At 43.4% G+C, this 23,807-nt stretch overlaps 1 protein-coding gene across 4 annotated transcripts in view; it reads right to left on the reverse strand.

Annotated features, from left to right (window-relative positions):
- The window catches only part of SHANK2 (SH3 and multiple ankyrin repeat domains 2), a 247,720-nt gene that overhangs the window by 11,588 nt on the left and 212,325 nt on the right, over positions 1–23,807 (reverse strand). For 3 of the 4 annotated variants that reach the window (XM_054275891.1, XM_054275893.1, XM_054275892.1), the window contains 5 exons: positions 23,008–23,028; positions 6,362–6,421; positions 6,000–6,124; positions 5,405–5,516; positions 1,953–4,353 (listed from right to left, as the gene is read on the reverse strand). In XM_054275891.1, the coding sequence (XP_054131866.1) occupies positions 1,953–4,353; positions 5,405–5,516; positions 6,000–6,124; positions 6,362–6,421; positions 23,008–23,028 (2,719 nt within the window). The remainder of the gene's footprint in view (positions 1–1,952; positions 4,354–5,404; positions 5,517–5,999; positions 6,125–6,361; positions 6,422–23,007; positions 23,029–23,807) is intronic. The other variant, XM_054275894.1, reaches the window with a different exon arrangement.

Consider the following 23,807-nt stretch of genomic DNA (forward strand, 5'->3'; position numbering starts at 1 on the left):
TTGCTGGCTCTCTTCTGCTGTCTCCTGGATTATTATTTGCTTAAAAAATAAATCCTTTCCTGGTGGCTTTAGCAGCTTCAATCCAGCTCATAATTAAGAAGCAATCACATCAGTGTGGAAAATGGCAGGAAACAGAACCCAGCCCTCTTGTCTCCTGCTCCCACTGGGAATGCTGTGGAGGTGTCATTTTCTCCCACAGCCAAAGGACAGCCAAGAGTTTTGCTGCTCTTTGCCACTGCCATCTCATCCCATTTATGCCCTCATTGCTCTTTGGGCTCTGCTACATCTCAGATCCTCTCTCCAGCTTGCAAAGGTCAGTGTTTGTGTTTACTTTTCAGGGAAGAAGCAGGATTTCAGCCCCACTGAAATAATGCTTTGGGTGGGGTTCCCCCACCACAGTTGAGCCTCTATATTCCATAATGAAGATGCAGTAATTTGCCAAAGCTGAGTTTGAAAAATTAAAAAACCTCAAGGGCAGAAAAAAACCCAACATAAATTGGTAACACTAAGTCAGCTCTTCCTCTAAAAGGTAACATATGGGGCTACTTCTGCTTACATAACAGTTTGCTTTTCTCTAGTGAAGTGCTATAGTTTTTCAAGTTTTCCCCACCCTTTATACCTTTAGAAATGTATTTTCACAGAAAAAAAAATTTCAATTTACTTCTACTTTTCATTTTGCTCTCAGTAATGAGAGTTCTTTTACATATTTACAGTGCATTGTAGTCCGTAGCCTTGGTTATTTTCTAATAAAATAGGGATGCTAAAGACCTCCACTGGAAATATCTGGAAATACCTTTCAGTTTAAAAATAAAAGCTGATAAATAATGTTATACACATGAAGCTACAGACAACATGTTCATGGGGCTTAACAAGAAACATGATCAGCATCTAGCAAAAATAATGTGGTTTTTCTTCATGTCTGAAGGCTTTTCCTGCAGACCCAACTCAATTTCTTCTCTGTTTAGTCAAGTGCCACTGAGAGGAATTCCAAAATGTCTGGGTTTTATTCCCATTTCTCAATTCTAAAAATTGAATTCCCTCACTGTCACCAGTTTGATGACTTCCATCCTGCAGGAAATAATATCTAACTGTGTGATGCCAAGGCTGTGGATCACACTGTTTTCTGAATGAGCAATCTTTGCAATCAGCAGAGACACCTTCCCTTAAAAACAAATTATCTTCATGCTTGCAAAGTACATCAGCTTTCCAAAGCTGATGCTATTTATTAACCACCAGAAGAATTCTAATAACATTTACTTAGGTGGCACGTTTTTAAAAAAATCTAAGCCAGCATGGTGGTTTTGCAAGAAGAAATACCTCAGTCTCCTAATGAAACATACAAAATTAGCTTTCTATTTTTAATAATTGTGGATTTCAGGATATTATGTCCACATTCCATACAGATGTGGTTTAGTAATAACATGGACAGTGCAAAGTGATTTTGAATGAGCAATTCTCTGAAATACTTTATGATTAAGTAGATTAGGAGAGGTGTCTCAGTATGAATCAAATGAGACCACACAGTGAATGCAAAGCAACCCTTGGCAAAAACACTTTTTACCTGTTTGAAGCCAAAACACCTCATAGGACTGAGGAAAAATTAAATTATCACCCCATTTTAAAAGGGAAGAAACTAAAGAGAAAAAAAATTGAAGAGAGAAAAAAAAAATTAAAGAGAAATCTAAGAAATTCACATCAAAACAACAGAAAGATATGTGCAAACCTTGAAGTTGAAGGCTGAGAAAGCTCTTGTCCTACCATGTAGGCAACACAAATGTTGACAGTGTAAGAAATTCTTGTTTGACACAGATTATTCGTTAAGCAAATACAGAGTACACTCTTCTTTTATCTATGTGATTTACAGGAGAAGTTAGCAAAGAGATGGCAAAAAAAAAAAAGACAAATAAAAAGATCAAGCCTTTTTGGAAAATGATTTGGTTAATTACTTTTACCTTGTACTGAGACTCGCAGTTTTCGTTCCAGTTGGCGACTCCAATCCCTCCCCTGGCTTTGAGGATTTCTCTCTGTTCATTTGCTGGAGTATTGAGTTCAATTCACTAATGACATTAGCCTTGGGGCCTGAGAGAATCGGGCTTTTCACCTCCGGCACGTCCCCCCAAAGCTTGGATGTCCTTTGGGGAACAGCTTTCGCCAGGTTGGGCTGGGCACTGATGGGAGGCGGGGGCGGAGCGGGAGGAGGGATCACAAAGCTGTCTACAGTTTCCTCAATCAGCGCGTCCTTGTAAAGTGCATTGCTTTTGTTGATTATGGGCTTCATTTTTGGCTTAGGAGGTACTGGGGGTTTGTCCACCAGAAATGTTTGCCCATCTGCATAGACTGTACAAGTATCCACGTTCTCCCCCCCTTCCGAGGATAAGGTAGAGATGCTGGACACCGTTGAGATAGTGCTGGTTGTCTCTAGGTGATGGTCACTGCTGCTCCGACTGTCGACCTCCTCGATGCCAGAGTCGGCGACGTTGTCGAAGCTGTCGGGGGGTGGCAGGAAGGATGCAGGCAAACAGTTTGAGAGACCCGCTTGCTTTTTGCTGTCCAAGGAGTTTGCTGGCTGACTGGGTGAAGGGGTGCCGTTCTTCCTCTGCGCCATCAGGTCTGTCAGCGCCGAGCCGGGCACCGCGCGGTCGTCGGGGATGTCGAAGCTGTTGGCAAACTCCAAGGGAGGGGGCAGCGGCTCAGTGAACAGGAACTCCTCGTCGATGTCCACCGAGGCCAGGGGCGGCGGGGGGATGCGGAAAGGCAGGATGACAGGGTCGTCCACAGAGCTGGCAGCCACGATGGTTTTGCAGGGAGAAGCTGGGGCCTCGGGCGCAGCAGGGACACTCAGCTCGCTCTCCGCTTCCTCGCTGCCCTCCGGCCTCTCTGGTGGGGAGTTCTCAGGGCTTGGCTCCATCTCAGCTCCCTTCTCCTCCTCATCCTCGGGCATATCATCTGACTTTGCCGTATCCACTGTGTGCACCATCAGCAAGCCAGCTGATTTTTGCTGCGAGGTATCCACAATGTTTATCAACATGTTCTTCTTCTCCTCAGCTTTCTTTTCTTTCCCTGCATCCATCTCGTACTTGTTCTCAGTCTCCTGCCGTCTCAACAGGCCGCGGGTATTTTGCCTGGTGACAGTGGCAGTAACAGGAAAAGTCGTTTCCATGTTGGGTCTCAGCTTGGTGTCGATGTAAAGCGGTTTGTTAAGGTCAGTTTTGACTGCGTCCCCTTTGCCTGGAATCTGCTGTGTCTGCTCTTTCATGGCTCTGTCCCTGGCAGAGAGTGCGAGGGCAAGTGGAGAGTTTGGATCCAACAGCTTCCCTGTGACCGGGTGGACGTAGCTATCCGAGCTGGGAGCACTCGTGGGCTTGGCTGCCCCCATGCTGTTGTCAGTGCCTTTCGTTTTGGACGGAGCGTTCAATGTCCTTGAGTCGCTCTGGCTGCTGGGCTCGCTGCTGTTAAAAAGATTTTCGGGGGGCTCCCTGGGGGTGGGGATCGGAGATGGCGACATGAGCTGTCTGAAACCATCCTCGCCGCTGAACATCGCCTCCTCGGTGAACTTGGACTGCCTCATCCGTGGTGTCGGTGGGGTCAATCCAACGTCCTCGTCTCCCAGGTCTGTGGAGAGGAAGGCCGGGGAATTGCGCCTCGCCTCCAGCCTCTTTTCCCTGTCCCTCACGGCCCCTGCGATGGCTGCTGCGAACGGGCTGCTGACTCCCAGGCTGTCGTCAGGCCGGAGCTGTCCGGGCTGCTCCGAAGACTGGGGATCGATCTCCATGCTGCTCCCTTGGCTGCTTTTCCCACTGCTGCTGGTGGATGGCTCTTTGACGATGATGGTTGGGATTGGAATAGAGCAGGTCTTTTCTGGACTGTCCTCCACGTTGGATTGTTTCACCAGCATCCCCTTCCTCCTGGCTGGCTTGGCCGGCACGTAAACGGCTTTGCTGGCGATCTTCCCGACCTCAGAATAGGGGTTTTCCGGCATCTGGCCCCTCTTGCTCCTGAAATTGGCCTGAGCTGCGGCACTCCGATTGTACAGGTCTTCCGAGTCCAGGGAGTACCGGTCCAGCTCCCGCCGGTAATAGATCCCTTTGTCCCTGATCATCGTCCCCACGCTCTCGGGCCGAACCAAAGAGATTTTTGCACCTGAATTCTGGTTAAATGGAGGTTTGATCGTTCCGTAGCTCCGGGAGGTCAGGGATTTGGGGGAGTTGTACAGAGAGGGGGAAGGTGGCGGTGGTGAGGGAGGTAAGGACTGTGGTGGCGGTGGGATATCTTCAGAGGTGTCAGGCATGGAAAGACTCCTGGTAAACTTCAGCATAGGAGGGGCCAGAAACTGCCGCTCTTCCTCCGTTATTCCTGAAAAATCAGAGAGTGCTTTTAAAACACTGCCACATCCACCAGGATCCCTCACAATTTCTCCATCCAACCCAAAATTCCAGGGTGCATTCCCCATGGAATGGGGAGTATGCAAAATTCCAAAAGAGGCCTTTAGGTTGATTCCCATCATAATCATTCTTTCCTTTTGGACATCCCAGGTGCCAGGATTGAAAGGGATGTTATGGAATTTTAATTAAACTGATGCATAAGCAAATGTTTGGGGTTTTTGTATCATTAAGGTGGCTGTAGAAAAGCACATTTTCTTTGAAAACTATTGAACAGGGAAGATATTCTGTGCAGAGGAGCTGCTTCTGCCTTGCTCCAGTACTCTACAATGCATATAATAGAACAACTCAGAAACTTAATGAATTTTTAAATGCAATTGAAATTTAGCAAGGGGACTGTGAAGATCCTATTGGGAAAAATCCCCATCATGTTGCATTTCCAAAGATGACATTATATGGCTTTTAACATAAATAAACTGGGTAATACTGGGATAGTTTGGATGCTAATTTTACATCAGCATAATGCATTTCTAAATTGATAAAAGTCACTGCTAAAATTACTAACAAGAACAAAGAAAGCCAAATTTGGTCTGCTCTTTGTTTCTTTGTTGGAAAAACATCTATTGCCATCATTTCACATGAAAGAAAAGGTGAATTTTAGTCCATTTGATCAACAGGATGTCTTTGTAAACTACACAGCATTACAATGCTTTCACCTCAATAACAAGGGGAAAAAAGGATCATATTTTGCCCTAACATTTTGCAAAAGGCTTGTATTGATCTCTCTTTTTTTGTCCTTGTTAGAGGGAACATTCTAAAGAAAATAACCAAATTATAATTCCATACTTGCCAAATGTGGAAATCACATCACCTTACACACAAACTTCCTTTCTCATGAGCTTTGTATAAAGATTAAACAGCAACTCACTGGGGTAAAGATGTTGGTGGAACACACTTTAGGAAAGAACCAAAGTTACTAAAAGTATGCCATTAATGAATAAAACCATACAAGAGAGGCATTTTACCTATAGATTTTTGTCTTCTCATTGTACCCCGAGGTATACCCAGAAAAGGACCTTGAGGGCTCCCTGGGACAGTAGGTGTCATCACAGCAATACCCTGTCTCTCATACATGGACTACAAAAGAGCAAACAGAAACCCCAACAGCATTAAAGCACGAAAGTCTCTCCCATGTAGGAATAATGCCTCACCCATTACCACTTTCACTGAGAATTCTTATGGAAAAGAATGAATCTGGGGTTATTTCTGGGGAGGAGGTAGAAGGAAAGGGAAGGCTGGGCGTTGTTTAGACACTCATGAAAGGACAGCAGCTGTAAGTGGAGTGTGTTATATTATTTACAAGGCAACAGCTTAAGGTGGGTTATGGAAAAGTATGTCCAAAATGAAACAAAACCATATTTTAATTTTTTTTTACCTGCAAAGTTTTGAAATATTAAATTCTGCACTTGAATGATGAAATTTCAGAGTTCTGGCATTTAATTTTTATTACGTCCTATAGTATTAATGTCAATTATTCAATTACAAAGCATTGGGCATTATTTAATCAAGGAATTAGATACATAAGTAGGAATAAAGCAGTGCTTCGTGGCTCCCACTCACATTCATATCTGAAGGAAAACATCTACTAGAAGGCCGCTGTTTTATAGTTGCCACTCTGGAGTCCACAGTTGCATTGTCTGCAATTCTTGATGGCTTGGAAACTGGCACTATTTCATCCACCTTATCTGTAATATAAAAGCATTCAGTAAAATAAATATCACTTGTTCAAAGAACTGGAAAAGTTAAGTATTGCAAGGTCAAAGGAAGAGATTTACTTTTCAAAAAAATGCAAAGAAAAAGTTTTTTTGGCATTTTAACAAGGCAACGCTTGAGCATCATAAGTCGTGCAAGCCGAGCACTTTTTATTGCTGCTACATAACATGCATGCTTTAGTTTTAAGCCTGCATGCATTTAATGTTTACTTAGTGTGACTCGAAAAACAATCCTCTTCTTCAAACCTTCAAAATGTGAAGGGAGAATATCTATATAGAAATGGAAAGAAGACCTTTAGAAATAGTGAATCCGTAGAGCACTGTTTCAAATAGAGATAAGCAGACTGTACTTAGTCATCAGAATTTTCAGTGGTATTTTGGACAATAACAAGTACTCCAGAAGTGCTCTTTCATGCCTATGCTCCTTAAATAATAACATCCTGATTTGTTCACACTCTTGGACTTGTAGGCTAGCACTGCTAACTGAATCCTTTGTTTAAATGAAACTTTTATATGCATTTCTGTTGGTTTGGTTTTTTAAAAATTTCTTTTAATAACTGGACAGTTTGGGAATGCATTTAGTCATGGTCAGAAGTAGACCGAAAATAGGCAAAGTCCAAATCTGAATGAGAACTTCAACATTTGGATTTGGGACTCTGATCTACTGAATGATGTGATGGTAAAATACAGGGATAAGTTTAATCAGGATATTCCAAAGCTGAGTGCTGGTGTTAGCCCCGTCTCCAACTCTGGTCACAAACAAGGTTCATCAGCATTAAATACAAAATGCTACTCCCTCACATGGAAGACCTTGAAGTACAGTATAATCCACTAATTATTGCCTGACAGCTCCTTTGTTCTCCACTTCTACTGCTATGAAACCAAGGCACAAAGAAATTAAATCACTAGCCCAAGCCACCAGGAGAGTTTGAGTTTGGAATCTCTACTAGAATCCAAACTGGAATCACACCAACACCTTTCCTTGCTACACCTTCCACTGCATTTGCTTGCCTGCATCATGTTAATTTAGTGTCTTTTCCTTTGAAGTTTCACCAAAACTAGGATTAGTTTCATAGCCTGTGGCATTTCTGTGAGTGGAACACCTCAGCCTGGCTCCTAGGCTTCCACAACACGAGTCAGAGCAATGCTACTTTTCAGCAATTAGCTCCATCTCCCAGATAATTGATTATTTGTCAAACAAGGATAGTTACTTCATTAGGATACTGCAGACTTGAAAAATCCCCAGGGTTTTGGTGATCTAGAGCTGATGTTACTACTCCAAGTATTGTATTTAGGGATTTAAATTTTACCTCTCGCTGGAGAGCAGCACACTCAGAACCCTGGATATTGATATGGATGGGAATAAGGCAGAAGGAAAAGAGCTTTTGATCCCTCTAAACAGTAGATCTGGCTGATGCAAGGATGATATTTTAAACAGGAGAAGAAGAGAGGGAAGAACTTTTAGCCTTCGGGTTAGGAAGAAGGTTGTCCTAGAAGTGGGTATTTCAGTGTCACAGGGGGTCAGGGAGCAGGCAGGAAAGGAAAGGCTGAGCAGCACCAGTAGGCTGAACACTGCTGAGAACTGTCTCGCAAGAGTAGTGTTGCTGTTTCTTTTCAACTGAAGTTAGCATTCAAGTCCTTTCATTGGTCTGCTTTCTTTTTCTTTTTTTTCTTTTTTTTTCTTTTTTTTTCTTTCTTTTTTTTTTTGTGGGGTTTAAATCATCCAGTGGAAGGAGAAAAGGAAAAAAATACTTAAAATTGTCACATGTATTTAAAAATAAAAAACCAAGTTTGTATCACATTTCATAAGGCTTTTCATAAGGGGATCTATCACCAAGAGCTTCAACTGGGCAGAGATTTCCTCTTAAGGCTCTCCCACCCTTGTTCTCATCCCAGAAGCCAAACAACTAATCTTTGGGATACAGAAAGAAGGAAGCCTTGGAAACTGAAGCATTCAAAATCTGCACATGAGAAATAGAAATACACCATGTAAGAAGTGATCCCCTTTATTTTGAACAGACACATGTAGCCAGATACCCATTCAGACAACAAAAAGCTACAGGGAAAAAGTGATGAGGCCATGACAGACACTTGGAAAAGCATGAAAATTTTTGTTGGGGATGAAACATACATACCCTCCAACTGCACTGATTTTGCTAGACAATCCTAGAAGTCAGATCCTAATTTTGGATCTGACCAAAATATCAGTTGGTACCCATTCTTAAAACCATGAGGGAAAAAATAACCCTGTTTTTTTTTGTGAGTTTATTGCAGGTTTCTTGTATGTAGAGAGGTTTCAGTCCTTCTCACCCTATGGCTGCTCCCATTTGCCACATTTAGCCAAAGCATCCAGAAATGGGAGAGGAGAGTGGGTTAAAGCTTGAGCTGCTTTGCAAGGAACCCTTTAGGGCTTCCTCGTGTGGCACTTCCAACGGCAGCACTGCACAGCTTTCTCTTGCTCTACTGCCTTTGGACCAGAAAGCAAAGGTAGAGTGGAACTCGTCATTTTGGAGCTACTACAACAAAAAATGTGAGGCTACAGAAGCAGCCAGCACATGGAGACTGATCCTAAATGGTGGCAGCTACATGGCGGGTCCTGTGGGAAACGTCAAAATCTGAACGCCTGGCCACAACTGCCCAATCCTGCTGGAGTGAAAGCACGACATGAAACAAAAACATCCTCACTGCCCTCTCAAACGTGCTCTTCAGGCCAAGGAAATGGACTGGCTGAACCACAGCTAGTCTCACTCAGACTCACCCCAGAGAAAGAAGACGTGGTGGGCCAAACCTCCACTTGCCTGTGCCTCGAGCTGTTTGTCTCCACAGCACCAGAGAGCAAACCCCTCCTGCATCCGAACCACACATTCCAAATATACTCCTACTGGAATAATTTGTCAGGCTCACTAATTAGCTCTCCTCCCAGTCTCCTTGTGAGCTCAAATACTCTACAGCATGCATTTCTCATACCAACAAGAGGGGAGGCTCACAAGCTCGTGTTGGAAATTCTCTGAGGATAACTTTACAAATAACCCTGACAAAAGAGAGAGAAGAAAGTCACAAAATGGATGCAAAAATTGGCACCTGCTGTGAGGTGTGTAGACAGTGTGGCCCAAAGAAGCCTGCCTCCAACGGGATTTTTTAAAGGAATGCAGCTGGATGAAGGTCAAAAGGAGGGAGTGTGGGAAAAGCCTGCACTGGAGGTTGGCCATGCAAGCTGCATTTCCTCCTTGAACCAGTTGTTAAGCAGAGTACAGCCACAAGCACACACGCACACACACTTTACAGGAGAAGTTTGTGGCTGGCTGGTAGAGTAACAAACTCTGATCTGCTTTGCCCTGAATAACCTCTGCCTCACTGGAAGACAGAGAAGAAGAGTCTATGTCTCACTGGTCAAAGAGCATGGCTCGGTTGTAGTCACAGAAGAGGATTTTTAAGCCTACGATTATTCCCTGGCATTTTCCATAGAAACTGCTCTGCACCTTCCTGAGAAGTTGCAACGGCGTGTTGAGAGTCAAACACAGGAGCCATGCTACACCTGTGAGAACCTGTCCCCACTGCTCCAGGGCCTCCTGGGAGCAGCATCCTTCCAGAGAACTGTCAGGGATACCACATGTAAAAGCCAGTCTGATGCCTCTGCATGCATATAGCAATTTGAATGCCACTATATTAAATTCCCCCGAGAGAGGCAGTACCAACAGACATAAAGTAATTTATTGCCAAAGTGCATTTCCATCTGCCCTGTTGGGTTACCAATGGGACCCATGCCCTGCTCAGGGTGCCAGCCCTCAGGAAATTGGATGGCCTAAAGGCACAGAAAGTAGTTGTGTTTTATCAAGATGCAGGTCTCGTCTCTGATGAAAAGCTCTTAATCACAGACAGAGTAGCACAGTACCCAACAGCATGTCATGACTTTTACATTCTCAAGAGCTCTGACTGCTAGGCAAGTTGCTTTTTTCTTTTTTTTTTCTTTTTCTTTAATAATTATTATCTGTGATAATTACAGGGGACAGTCTCCTCCTAATAGATTTGTTGCAGGAGATGGCTCTTATCCCCATAGAACACATTGCTTAGTGACTCCTGTGCCGAATACCCAGACTCTCTCAGAGGAAAAAGTATAATGCTGCCCATCAAGCCACCAGATCCATCATCAAATGAACTTTGAAAACGAGAGTCAGGTGCCCAGATAGATCTGGTGGCACATCACTACACAGCCCCCAAAAAGAGAAATATGAGGGATGATCCTGGCAACATTACTTATTGTACGACATAGCCAAGACACGTGGATTAGCTCCACCGAGGGTCTTAGGAAGTGAGCTGGTGAGACCCACAGAGGATAAGAATGGTCATGATCCAGTACAGGCTATACCCCAACACCTCAGGCTGGCATGCCAGAAACACCAGGCAAAGACTGATCGAACACAGTTTGGGAGGCGAGTATTGCCAAGACCTCTATACTTACCACCAAGTCCCGCGTGCTTGCTCAAAGGGGGTGGGATAATGGAGAAAGAAAACTCAAAAAACAGCTGCCTCAAGAAATGACTTGTATTTGTAAGAAAAGCAATGAATGCCTGGCACAGAGTAAAAAAATGCTCATATGAAGTTAAAGTGAAAGAACAGAGGCAAATGTTCTTCAAATACCAGCAGCACACATCGTTAACAGTGCAAATATAAACTACAAAATGTTAGACTAATCTAGTCAGCCAGAATACAATGTTAGCCAATGTAGGAAATGGTTGAACTCTGCCACCAATGGCCTTATGGCTAAGAATTAAAAGGACAGGCACATTAAAAAAAACCTCTAAAAATCCTATGGAGTGGTTATTTTTTCTTCCCTCCCCCTTTTGCCTGGCGTGGAGGCATGGGCAGCGAGGCCCTCTCGGTTATGGCTCTCTGCAGCCGGCCACTGCGACAAGGCAGGGTGGCCTGCGGCGGGTCGCGAGAGTCGCTCGTCCCTTCGGCCCCTGGTAAGCACACAGTGGAGGATGCCACTGCGTCCTCACCAGTCCATGTCGAGGCACACGTCAACTCGACATGGGGGGTGGCTCTTTGGGAGATGCGCGTTTCGAGGACCTGTGTCCTCGGCTGCTTGAGGAAAGCTAAAATCTCTGACAGGTAGTTATGGATGGCTCTTGTGGAGGTAGCCACAATGCCCAGCTGCAGCTCCATACGGCCCATGGACTGGGACATGAGACCCATGGACTGTGCATGCTCCCTCTTGATATTTTCCAGCAGCTGCACAATCCTACTGTTGGTTTCCATCAACAGCTTCTCTCCCTCTGTTAGCTGGGGCTGCCCTCTCCAACCCCGATCCCTAGGGACAGGCTCAACACCGCAGCGCTCTTCATTCATCTCATCATTTCCCTCCTCCTCAGGAGAGTCACTTTCAAACTGAGGAGTCCTACTGAGTGACTGATCCCCGGGAGACTGTATGTCCATGGTGCACTCTGGAGTCCGCGCCGGCGTTTGAAATCCCTCAAAATCCTCCCCAACGTTGCTGTGCGTTTCAGATGAGGACAGCGGCCACTGCCAGCTCTCTGTGGTCCTGGCTGGCGAGTCTTCGTCAGAGGCAGGCACCGAGGATTCCTGTTCTTCGGCCGGCGTGGACAGCGAGCTCCCTCGGTGATGGCTGGCTTGCCCCGAGGATCCAGGAACCTCCCCATCTTGCTCCCCAGTGACATCTGGCAATCAAATAGAGGAGCAACAACCACTGTATCTGAGGCCAGGCAGATGGAGGTATCTACATGCATTGGACAACACATAGAAATAAGCCAGTTGGGAAGCCAGAGTGTATGTGTTTGGGCAAACGGAAGGGCGGACTAAAGTTTAGTGACTGCATTGGGCACGTGGCAATTGGCGTCATTAAGCACTTTTGGTCTCAGTGCACACTGTCCTGTACCCAGAACACACACAGCCCTGCTGCATCCCAAGGCAGGAGCTACCAAATTCCCCTCAGCGTGACTGTGACAGGAAATGTCAGTGAACCTAGTGAGAAGCTCACCTATGCACTGCAGTGGTGTCAGTCAGAAATCCCTGGGATGAGCTCAGGGCCAAGGGTCCAATTGAGCTTCCTGGGGTGCCAGATGTGCTCCACCACTGGCTGAGGGCAGCCCTTTGTTGCTCTGAAGCACTGCTGGCTATCTTCACTTTTGTCCGACGTCTCACGTCACCCCACCCAAAATCTCTCCCAAATAACTGCTGCAGCGCGACGGTGGCCGTCCGTGGGGTTATCCCGTGAGCAATGCCCTCCCAACATTTGCCAGATTCTCCTTGCTCTCTTCTCCAAACAGTAGGAAATGCTATCTGAGGGCATTGCTCGCCGGGATCTCTTTGTCTCCTGCAAATGAACTGAGTTTTGCCCTCCCCTGGCTACCTCTTCCCTTGCCTGAAGGTGCGTGGTGGAAATCTGGGTGCAAGTGCTTCCCCATGGCAACTCTAGAGAAAAATGCCCTCCCAAAGAGCAGGAAAGGCTCAGGCTTTTGCACCCACAGGAATCACCAGCTCACAACAGAGTGTGATCTACCCAGCTCTGTCCTGCACCTCTCTGCATTATGTGAGGCTATGGCCAGGACTCTGTACACTTTCTGTTACTTCAGATAAAATAATGAGTCCACTTCTTTTTTTTTAAATTTTTTTGAGGGGAGCCAATTTGGTCATGAGAAATCACCCTGGGGTAGTGTGGCTGAAGAAGGCAGCCCAAAGCCCAAAGCCCCACGCTCAGGCAAGGGACAGCTGAGAGAAGCACTGCTCTTGGTAGGGTTGTGACCCAACCAAGCTGCTGCTGGTCACACCACAGTGGCCTGAGTGCCAGATCAGTGCTGTGTCTACTCTCTGGCATCCCAGCCTTGAAAAAAGCTTTTTGGGTTTTTTTTTTTTTTTAAGGATTAATTTCTGCTTTATGAAATACTAGTCTGCAGACCTCAGTGGAAGCTGTAAGCTTATATCTGCAAGGTGTTGCTGAGGTCATGTTAAACCATACTTTTGGTTCTGTTTATGAATCAGGGCAGGGTTTTGTTTGATTTTTTTAAAATTATTTTATGTGAAATATAATGAAATGAAAAGCTTTTTCGGACAGACCCAAGGATCCCTCCTCCTATATCTCAATCCCTGTCTACCACCGTGTGGTACTCATTATTTCTACACCTGTGTGCCTGCAATATTATGGTGCTCTAAAAGGGATTCTGTGTGACTTCATTGAATCATGACTCTTAAGTGCTAAAATAATGGATATTATTCGTGCATTTAGCATATTCACTACTTCAAAGTATTCACATTCAAAGTATTCATATTTTCTCTGCGTCTGGCTGGACTGTCCAGTTGCATGTTTTATGGAAAGTGAAGATGAAATTGTATTTGTAAAAGGCATGAGCTCCTTATGGAAATGAATTCTAGGGACAAACTATCATGCAATCATTGGCTCTTCCACTCCATGGAGGTTTGAAAGGGACTATATATCACCCTAACTAAGAACTGGTTCTTTCTTGGAAATTCTTCTCCTGCTTTGTCTAATACAGCCATAGCTGCATTCCTTCATTAGCAAAGCTGTCTTAACAACTACAGTGTAGGATCATGAAATGATTTCTCAGCATTTTCCTATTTGAGTACACATGAAAAAAAAAAGAAAGAACAAAAAAACAGGGGACCTAATTTTACCACACAAAGCAAACACACACTTCAATTAAAGTCTATGGAATCGGAGTGAGGTAAGGGATCATAAATACTCATTCTGGTAGAGCCACTGGTCATACTGAATGTCTTGGCATTTCTTTTGACATGTCAACAGAAAATTCTCCATATTTAAAAACCCCATTTAGCTGGCAAGTGTTCTAAACAGAGCCCGCCTAACAACTGGTAAGTAGTAGAAACAAACTATACTGGAAGTCAAAAACAAAAGGAAAACGAAATCAAAAACCTCCAAACTCCACACTGATTAATGAATACTTCTGTAAATGGTATCACTGTCTAATTTCTTCAGACTCAGAGGGACCAGAATACCTTTGTTATTTGTGCATGTCTACACATTTGCCAGGGGCAAATTGCCAGAGAAAAATTTCTCTGAAAAATCGCAGTAATAAATTTTTGCAAAATTCCTTCTGTCCTATGAAATGTTACCACTTGCCATTCTCCCAATCAGTCTTTTCAGCCTTTCAGAGCTGAAAGAACAGCATCTGGCAATCGGTGACCAATGACACAAATGACAAAAAAGCAAAGAGTCTGTGAAAACCCCTGGGCAGAAGGTTAATTGCGGAAACTCTTGGCGAATACTTCTGAATAATGAATACATGCACAGGCTTTAGGTTAGGTTGGTAAACTTGGCTGGCAATGAGGAGGAACGACCATCACTGTTATTATTTGTAACAAGGAGTTCAGCATCTCTCAGCAGCTCTGGTTTCTGGAAGCTTTGGGAAGCATTGCCATGGGCATGGGGAACCGAGGGTGTGTTACAGGCATGGCCCTCCACAAACTATTTCCTTCATTAAGGAGCAATCATGGTAAAATTGCTTGGAGGCCACTGGCTGACACCACCTGGATGAACATGTGAGTCTCTGCCCAAGAAATCCATTCCTTGGTGACCAAAAGTCACCCTGAATTCTGGGTGGATCCTGGTCAGGTTGGTTACACCAGGGCCTAGGCTGGGGCTGTGGGAGAGGTGTGCCAGGCACAGCAGGGGCACTGCAAAGCTGGCTTCAGCCAGAAACCGTCCTTATGTTGGAACAGCTGTCAGGGTGACCTCAACTAACTGCCTTTAACTCCTTAGAAAAGGGGCCACTTCCAAAAAAAGAGAGAGGCCACTACAATGTGAAGTCAAAATTGGCCATGGATCAAAGCATGCACCAACATGGCTGACCTCACCTTGTTAATTTGCTTTAAAAAGAAGTCTCTTTCTTTTCAAGCTTTAAATAGAGTGGGTACAAAGAAGCACAGCTGGCTTCCTTGGGTGTGAATCAAAGGGAAGAGGTCAGATTCCCTGATCTTTCTAGCAATTTCCACCTGACACACCATTCCTACATGCAGCATTTTGCTCACAGTGATAGATATGACTTACAGGCAAAATAGGTCACTTCTGTCTTTTCCAGGTATCTTTATAACAAGTGATAGCAGCCATCAGACCTGCAGCCTCCAAGGTTCATGTTCCTAACCTCATGTCCCTCGCTCTGCTGGGGCAGGACTTCCATCTCCATCCTTAAATGGCTGAGGAAGGGACTCAGGGAGGAGCATGCAAATGTACTAAAGGGAGCAGAAACATCTGGAAGCCAGTGACCCACTGCACTTCAGCTTTAGTGTTTGATCACTGTGGGTACTATGCAGCTATTTCCAAAAGCCTCCTGGGATTCACAGGTTTCTGAAGGCTGTTTTTTGTTTTACCTCAGTGACTCTGCTATGTTTAAGGAAAAAAAAAGAGATCTGCTGCTATTGAGGGGGTCCATGCAATAGGAACTGGTGAGCCTCCACCAAAGTCCTGGCTATCTCCCTTTCTCCCATGTTGGACAGGTTCTCTGTTTCTGCAGAGGAGCAGAATCTGCCAGACAGATTCTCTGTTCCTGCTGCCTATGCAGGTGATTCCCCTGGGCTGACACAGAGCCTGGTCTGACGTGGTGGATCAGCAGGTGCTCCTGGAGGCCACAGGAGAGCTGCTCTAGGTGTGCCTGCAGGGGAGAGCTGTGGTTTGCCCCATCCTGCCCTGAGCATGCTGATCAAAGCCAAGTTTATTCCAGCCTTTAGGTACATGAATATGTCCATTATTTTGGAGCACTGCTATTCCGTGCTATTCCTTGCACAACAACGTTCATCACCACTGAGAGTCCTTTGTGTTGGTCATTAGGCATTTTTAGGATTGTAGCAATTACTGGGTTGAGATACACAGAGAATTACTGAGTGGTTGATTCAGCTGCAGGGGTAGAGGACTGAGACAGAGGCCAAGAACAGAGCAGGGCTTTGGATATACACAAACTTTAGAGACATCAGAAGTATTTCTTTAACTTTTGGTCACTGAAGAACATTTGAGATTTATGCCTGTGTTGTGCCTTACCTGCCACTTGGACTGGCAGCTGATCCCTCCCCTGAGATGTGCTGCTCTCTTTAAGAAGCCCTCCTTTTGAAATCCCACCATTCCTGTTTCACCTCTGCTACCGGGTCGTTGCCTTTTCTTTCCATTATCTTTCCTTTTCAGCCTGCCCACCAGCGGAGCTGCACGGGAGGGCTGGGGCAGGCACCGTCTCTTCCTGCTGACAGACAGGTGGCTGGAGATGTCCCTTGGCCACAACAAGAGGGCCAGGAGCCCAACAACAGCGGGAACACAGCGGGGGAGCCTCCCGGGCCCTGCCTCTGCTGCTCTGGGCCTGGGCCTCTGTCTGTATCTCAGCATCCCTCCTGGGGTGGGTGCATTTCTCAAACTGCTTAGGTACCAAGGTGATAGGTGCCTTGTAAATACCTAAGATAGATACAGACAGAAACTGTACCAGGCGCATTATGCAACACTTCAGACAATGCCAATGGCACCTCGGTGCTGTAGGATCACCCACCTGGTCCAGCATCTGCAGGCAAATACTGGGCACATGCATTTTTCCTTTGGAAAAGTGATGGGAACACAGGACATTCATTCTTCCTTGGTGGCAACAGGTTTGCGCATGCAGCCCTGAGTGTCAGGCACTGCACATGCAAGGGTTTTGTTCCATCGCCTCCCCTAAATACGAGTGTGCAGGTTTGGTTTAATTTCCTTCGTTGGCCAATAAAATTTGCTTCCTTGTCAATAATCTGCAAAAACGGGTTACAGGAGCTGCACCAAAACTAAAGGGGTGGTCTTCACATGTGCCCATTTGAAATGCCTTTTAAATATGGCTGTGGTGTTGCTTTCATCTTTTGGATTCATTTTTTTATCCCAATTTATTTTATTTTTAACTACAAGCAGTTTGTTTTTAGCATGAAGACCAGGAGTGATTATGTATATAATTAAGTTTCCATGTCTGGGGGGAAAAAAAAAAACAGCATCTAAATCAAGTAGGTGCAATTATTTGCACTGCATTCCTTTTAGGTTTTTGGCACTTCCCATAAATATGCCAAAGGCCTTGCCCTGCTTAATTTGTAAAAGAATAGCTGGGAAGTAACTGGATAAAAACTTCAGGGGGAATGTCCGTGGGTGGGAGAGCTACTAAATGACAATTTGGGCAAACAGTGGGTCTGGGGATCTGGGCAAGGCTTTCAGAGAAGCAGATGGACAAAAATTCTGGACCACCTTCCCAATGCTAATGGGCAGGTGAGAACCCACTGACTTCAAAAGAGAGCTTGGTCAGAGCACAGGAGTTCATTGATAAAGTTGCTTGGCACAGAAGCAATTTCACCTGACAGCGTCCCTGCGGGAAAAACAGGTGACTCATGTTTGGTTAAAATGGTTAAAAATGGATCTGTGCCTGCTGAGAACAAATGGCTTTCTTTCCAGCTCTTCGAACAGGATCAGATGTGTAAAAATTCATCAAAGACCAAAAGTAGGTAAAGTATAACAAGGCCTTCAACAAATCACTGAGCATTTAAAGACTAGCCTTAGCTGAAGCATGGATTCAGAGTAAGAATATTAAAGGTAAAGTTCGAAATCCAAATTAGTTGTTTATGATCAAAATTAGAGGAAAGAAACAACAAGTTCAGCCTACAGCTATTTCCTGTAAATATATAGTTAAAAATATACAGAAATTGAATGACCTGAGTTTTCATGTGGACAATTAGGCTAATCCTCATCAATCTGCCACCACTATATTTTAATCTGGAATTACCCTTTTCCAGCCCCACCCCAAATTAACAATTTGCAGGATTGTGCTTGAATCACAATGCCCAAAGCACACATTTAACCATACTGCAAACAACAGGCAGAGAATATTATTTTAGCAGTCAGTATAATGAGGAAATAATAAAAGTGCTTTGCAATAGAGTCAAACACAAAAGGCACTTGAAACACTTTCCTTCTATGAAAATGAACTAAAAATAATTGTCTGTTCTCTGGGATACTGTAAATTCTACAAAGTACTCTAAAATTAAATAAAATAATAAAATATATAAAATAAATCAACAAAACATAAAAACTTCAGTTACTAAAATTAATCATTTAACATTGAGTATCTATAAATACCATTACATGACTTATGAAAATGCTCTGTAGGTATTCACAATAAAGAGCTCTCAAAACTTTCTTGAAGGAAAGCCTTATTTGTGTTTCTAGGGCTGAAAATAGCTTCACATCATTACACAAATCACATTTACACATTATAACCACACCATCAAAAGTAATTTTTAAGGAAGGCAGAAAACGGATATGTTCAAATTCTTTCTAGAGATATAATTTTCAAGTACCAGCTCTTTAACAGCATGTTCATCATTAAGGAAATAATGATACAGGCATTTAAAATACACCTGCAATGCTGAAGCCTTGCAATTCAGCCTACCTTGAAAGAGGAATGGTCATTGTCTAACAGTGGTTTCTGTTCAAGAACAAAAACAAAGCAGAGAATATAGTCAATACCCACTCCTACCCTGCAAGCCAGGTGGAATTTAAATGGCAACTTGATGTTCTGTTCAAGAGACAGCATTTGAAAATTTGGCCTAGTCACAAAAGAAAGGCAACCAAATCAAACAAACCAAAAAGAAAGTGGAGGATCTAAGACACTTACAGCATTCTCTGGTCTTACACTTAACTCTCACGCTTCCACACCGAGGGGAAAAACCAAACAAACTATGAGGAATTATCTAAAACAATTTATTTTTAATTAGATTGAAATTAATTAACATGGGTATGAGAACATTTGAAGGAAAAAGAAAAAAAAATAGCAGCAAAGGGAGTTTTGAGATGAGGGAGATAAGTCCTTCATCTCCCTGGCTCCTGAAAAAGAGAGAGAACACATTAAAAGTGCTGAAAGAGTTTTCCACTGCCCTAACTGCCATATTGGGAAACACATGCAATTTTAACTGTTCCTCAAGCCCTCATGATTTTGAATACGTGCTTAGATATTAAATTGATAATATCTGAGCATAGTCACACTCACATAAACCAACGTATTTAATGTGTCTCTTTGCAAATGCCACAAACCCCACATTTTCTGTAACACTTACAATTCCTTTTCCAACTTCTTTTGTACCATTGTGTTGTTTGGCTGATGCAGAAAGGTTTTGAATACCTTTTCAATTACAGTCCTGTAGTAAGAAAAACAAGTATCATGACAGGGCACTACATCCTCAAGAATAAGCTTATAAATTCAAAATAATAACGGTGTAGATGGGAATTCCCATACAGACTCAAGCAGCCTCTACTCAGGATTCCCAGTGTTTCCAAAATGTTAAAGCATCTCATGAAAGGTAAATCCTGGTCTGAAGAACTCTTTAGTACCAGGAGTTACCCATTAAGTTTGGATTCTGTGGCACAAATTGCTAATCAGCACGTTGCCAAGTTATTTTTTGTGGAAAACACAGGTTTAGCATTGTTCCCTTTTTGAAACATGCCAATTTTCAATGCTTTGCCCTCACAAAGTGTTTTACAAGTACTTCTATTATAGCCACGGTCCTAATCCTACACTTACACTGCTGTGGACTCCCCAAGTTACACTACAAGCCATAAAATCTGCAGCCTTGCTGCACCAGCCACAAATGGGGCTGGCATTTCTTCACACAGACTTGACAAATTCCACCCAGAGTCACTGCTTTCTGCTTGAGATAAATGACAACCCGATGACAACCTCTTCCTCATTACTCCACTGCCACTTCATTAGAATTTCAAATATGTAATGTGAATCAATTACTTACAAGGGATAACCTTCAAGAATTCTTCATGAAGCCTGATGCCTTTTGCTCTCATCTTCTGAAACAGTGTCTGGCGGAGATCTGAAAACCTTCTTCCTACAGAGAAGTGCTGCAGGTGCTGGGAGCTACCTCAGGAGCTGCCGTGGTGAGTGCTGTAAAAGTTGCTTTGGTGGTATTCCCATTGTTCCCTGCAGACAAATCTCCATCACCAACTCCACCACAGTGAAATAAAGAGAGTGAGTTTGGAACCCAGACGGCTTTGGGAGTGGTCTCTTCAAACAGAACAGAACACTGTGAGCTAATCCACTGCTTGGCATTCATTTATATGTATTTGCTCTGCAATTTCATTGTTTCAGATGCCATTGGAAGGTGCCACCTTTGAAACAATGGACAACAGGAATGGGATGAAGTGGGAATGCTTATTGCAGACAGAGCTAATAATATTTCTTTTGAATGCCATCAACTGATATTTTTGTATTCAAATGCCGGTCAGACTTGATGCCAGGTAACAATATTCTGTGTTGATGATACCACAGTTATTGTGTATCTGTGAGGTAGTGATAGAATCTAAACCCTTCAAAGGAGAAAATCCTTTATTTGTAGTTGGCACTGCAGCCCACACCAAAGCCCAAAGACCAGGACCAACACACATGCTTTATCAGTATATGGTATATATCAATATTTTATATTGATTACCATATCAAATCTAAGAACAAACAGCACCACCCCAGCTCACAACTGACACCCATGTGACACTGCCAGCAGATTATTTACTAATGCAGAAGGATTATGTGTCATTTCCATTTCGCTGTGGAAATTTAACCTGCTCTGTTCTTCACTTTGTCCTTTCTCTTAGAGGATTTTATATTAGGTGTTTTAAAATTCAACACTGTCCACTTCAGCTTTCACTGAAAATCCCAAATTACTCACTAAATCAAACCCATTTCCTGGCAGCAAAGAAAGCTGAGGAGCAGGAAACTTTTAAATCATGTATCTAGACATTTACAGATCTTAGCTCATGGATGTGTTCCTTAAGGATCATATAATTTTCAAATTCTCCCTCCACAAGGAGTTATTCATAAGTCAAAGCAAAAACTGAAGGAAAAGCCATTTAAAACCAAGCTCTCCACCAGCTGCATAAACTTATTATGAACAGAGTTAAAGTTTTAAAATACTAATTTTGAAGCTCTAATGACAACTATTTTCCTGTCAATGATGAAAATTATGACCTCAAATTTTTCCCTTAATCTTTCATTTTCAGAGTGTTTTCAAACCTTCATTTCAATTTGCTGCAGGAATATCCTGGTTATACTGTTCAGTATTAATGGAATCACATTTTAAGTGCTGCCTCCAACAAGTTGCTGCTACAACTCTTGGTTTACACATTGCCATAACTTACTCATACAACAGTTCTTGGAAAACTACAAGGCACAGGAAAGAAGAACACCTCTCCCCCATCCCAGGTATCCCAAAAAATCCAGAAAGTAATTTGGAAACACAACCCTTCCACACACACATTTCAAGGTTGGAAGCTACCTCTGAGTCAGGCAACTACTGCAAGCAGAAAGTCAGTGGCACAGATGAAGTTAAATTTTAGTTAAATTCATGCTATGTAACTGCAGTAAAATGACAGAACTGCCTATGCCATGCTGATCCAAACCTAAGGATTTTATCACATTTTTACACCCAAATACCCTATCTTCCATCCTGAGCATCAAAAAACACAGCCTATGTCCTGTCCTGGCCTGCCTTTCCCCTGCTTTCCCAATGAACCAGAACTCATCTCCAGGATAATCAACAAGACCAGTCAGACAAGAACCACAGAAGCCATTATTGTTATCTTAATGCCTCCCTCATCTCTGACCCAGAAAACTGAATTTGTGGTTGACAGAAGACTCTACACAGCAACACAAAGATTTTTTTTATATGCTGCCAAAACATATTTTTCAGTAGCAATGTGGTTTATTCTGTCATAATCTCTGAACGGAGAATGGCAAATATCCCTAGCTGGAACCTCTGCTAACCACCTGAAAGGAGGTCAGGAAAGAGCAGGAAAATAAAGAGTGGAAAATAACCCAATTCCATCCTATTAAATGTCAAAAAGGAAAAGCTTCCCTGCTGAGAGAAGACACTGCCTACAACCTAGATTTCCTTTCCATGACACTGAACCTCATCCAAGAGCAGGACACAGCCTGTTTTTCACCAGCTACCACCCAGGGGCTCAGGGAAGTGGGAGACTCTTCCTTGGGCCAGGCTCCATGAGAAGGTGGAAATGAACAGCCCCTGCTCGAGAGAGCTCACAATCTAGGGAAGCAAAATGACGTACAGGAGCATGGAAAAAGTACAGCTCAACACAAACAAACTCTCTGTACACAAAAATACATTCATGAAAACTGTTAAAATAGCACTGCTATTTCTACCTGCCCCCCTGCCTCGCCATCAGTGCTGGGATGATTGCTCAGTGGGGATCTAGGGAAGGTGGGTCTTTGGGAGAGATTTCAAGGAGAAGGTGGTAGGTGGCCTCATGAATCAGTCCAGGGAGGGCACTCCATGCATACAGGACAGCGTGGAAGATGTTCTACCAGACAGAGCAGCATTTCTGAGGGTGAGAAGCTCAGGTGTGGTGTGCAAGATCCCTGATTCCTGAGCCAGACACAGTGTGGGCGTGGGAGAATGTGTGGCCGTTGGGGACACGAGCGGGTCACTAATGTGGGGCTGCACTGGGGGGTCACTGGCCACTAATTCTCTGTGGCTGCCACTCAGCACAGGAACTGTGAGGAGATGAGATGGAAGGGGTTGGAGAAGAGTCAGGTACAGAGAAGGAAAAAAAAGGCAAGGTGAAGGAAAGGAGACAAAAGGAAGAAATGCAGGGGATATTTTCGAATGTGGTCTTCTGTTTGAGTTTCTTAAGTGTGTTTGCAATTTATCAACTATATAACTAAAAAAACATATACAATAATTAATGTACATTTGACACCATAAAATAAACTGGACCATATGCCAACATTTACATTGTTATTATCCTTCACTATGGAAAGGTGAGAAACAGGTTAAACAAGAGACAAAATGCTTCCCCTTACCCTTCTTCTTCCGTACTGAAGCTTGGAAATAGAAAGGGAAGGAACTGTGAATCAATTCTGAAGGTAATTTTTTTATATGCTAAATCCTTGTCTGTCATTTTGAGTGCAAACATTATCCTTCCCTCTAAGATGTCAGTCTCTCCCTGCTCATCTCTGCTAAACAGGTATCTCTCAAACCACAGTAGATAAAATCTGCTTTTGCCAAGCTGTTTATCAGGGTTTATGAGGAATTTCTCCCCTGCAGTTATTAGGGATACATGCAGAATTTTTTTTCTAAGTTCTTTTTTAAAAGCAGTAATTGGGGCAGCTTATTGATACCAGGGCTGTCAAACTATGACAACATCAGGCATTCCCAAATCTTTGCAGATTGAAATGGAAAGGAATCATTAGCACACTGCCATCTTTTGGATTAATTAATTTCAAAGAGAATAGCTCAGATGGTCAGCTCTGTATTGTGAAGAACAGAATAGCTCAAAACATGTCAATAAATCTGAAAGTAGGGTTCAGAGCCAGACAAAGGAAGTGACTCTAATGACTGCAAGATGGATCATTAAAAAAAAAATTATGTTTACCTTAGCTAGAAGATATTACAAAACTATGCATTCTAAGGGAAAACAAATGGGGATTTTCTATTTACATTTTTCTTCTACTACATAACAAGGGACATTCAATAAAATTAAATGCATCACATTCAAAACCAATAAAAAGGAAATGCATCTGTACACAGCACATAATTAGCCCGTGGGATTCTTTGTCACTAGACATTATTGAGACCACGAGCTTCTCCAGCTCAGGAAAAA

Source organism: Melozone crissalis, unplaced genomic scaffold (genome assembly GCF_028551555.1).
Source record: "Melozone crissalis strain CALT ecotype California unplaced genomic scaffold, PUWL_Pcris_2 ptg000018l_1, whole genome shotgun sequence".
NCBI classification, from domain to species: Eukaryota; Metazoa; Chordata; class Aves; order Passeriformes; family Passerellidae; genus Melozone; species Melozone crissalis.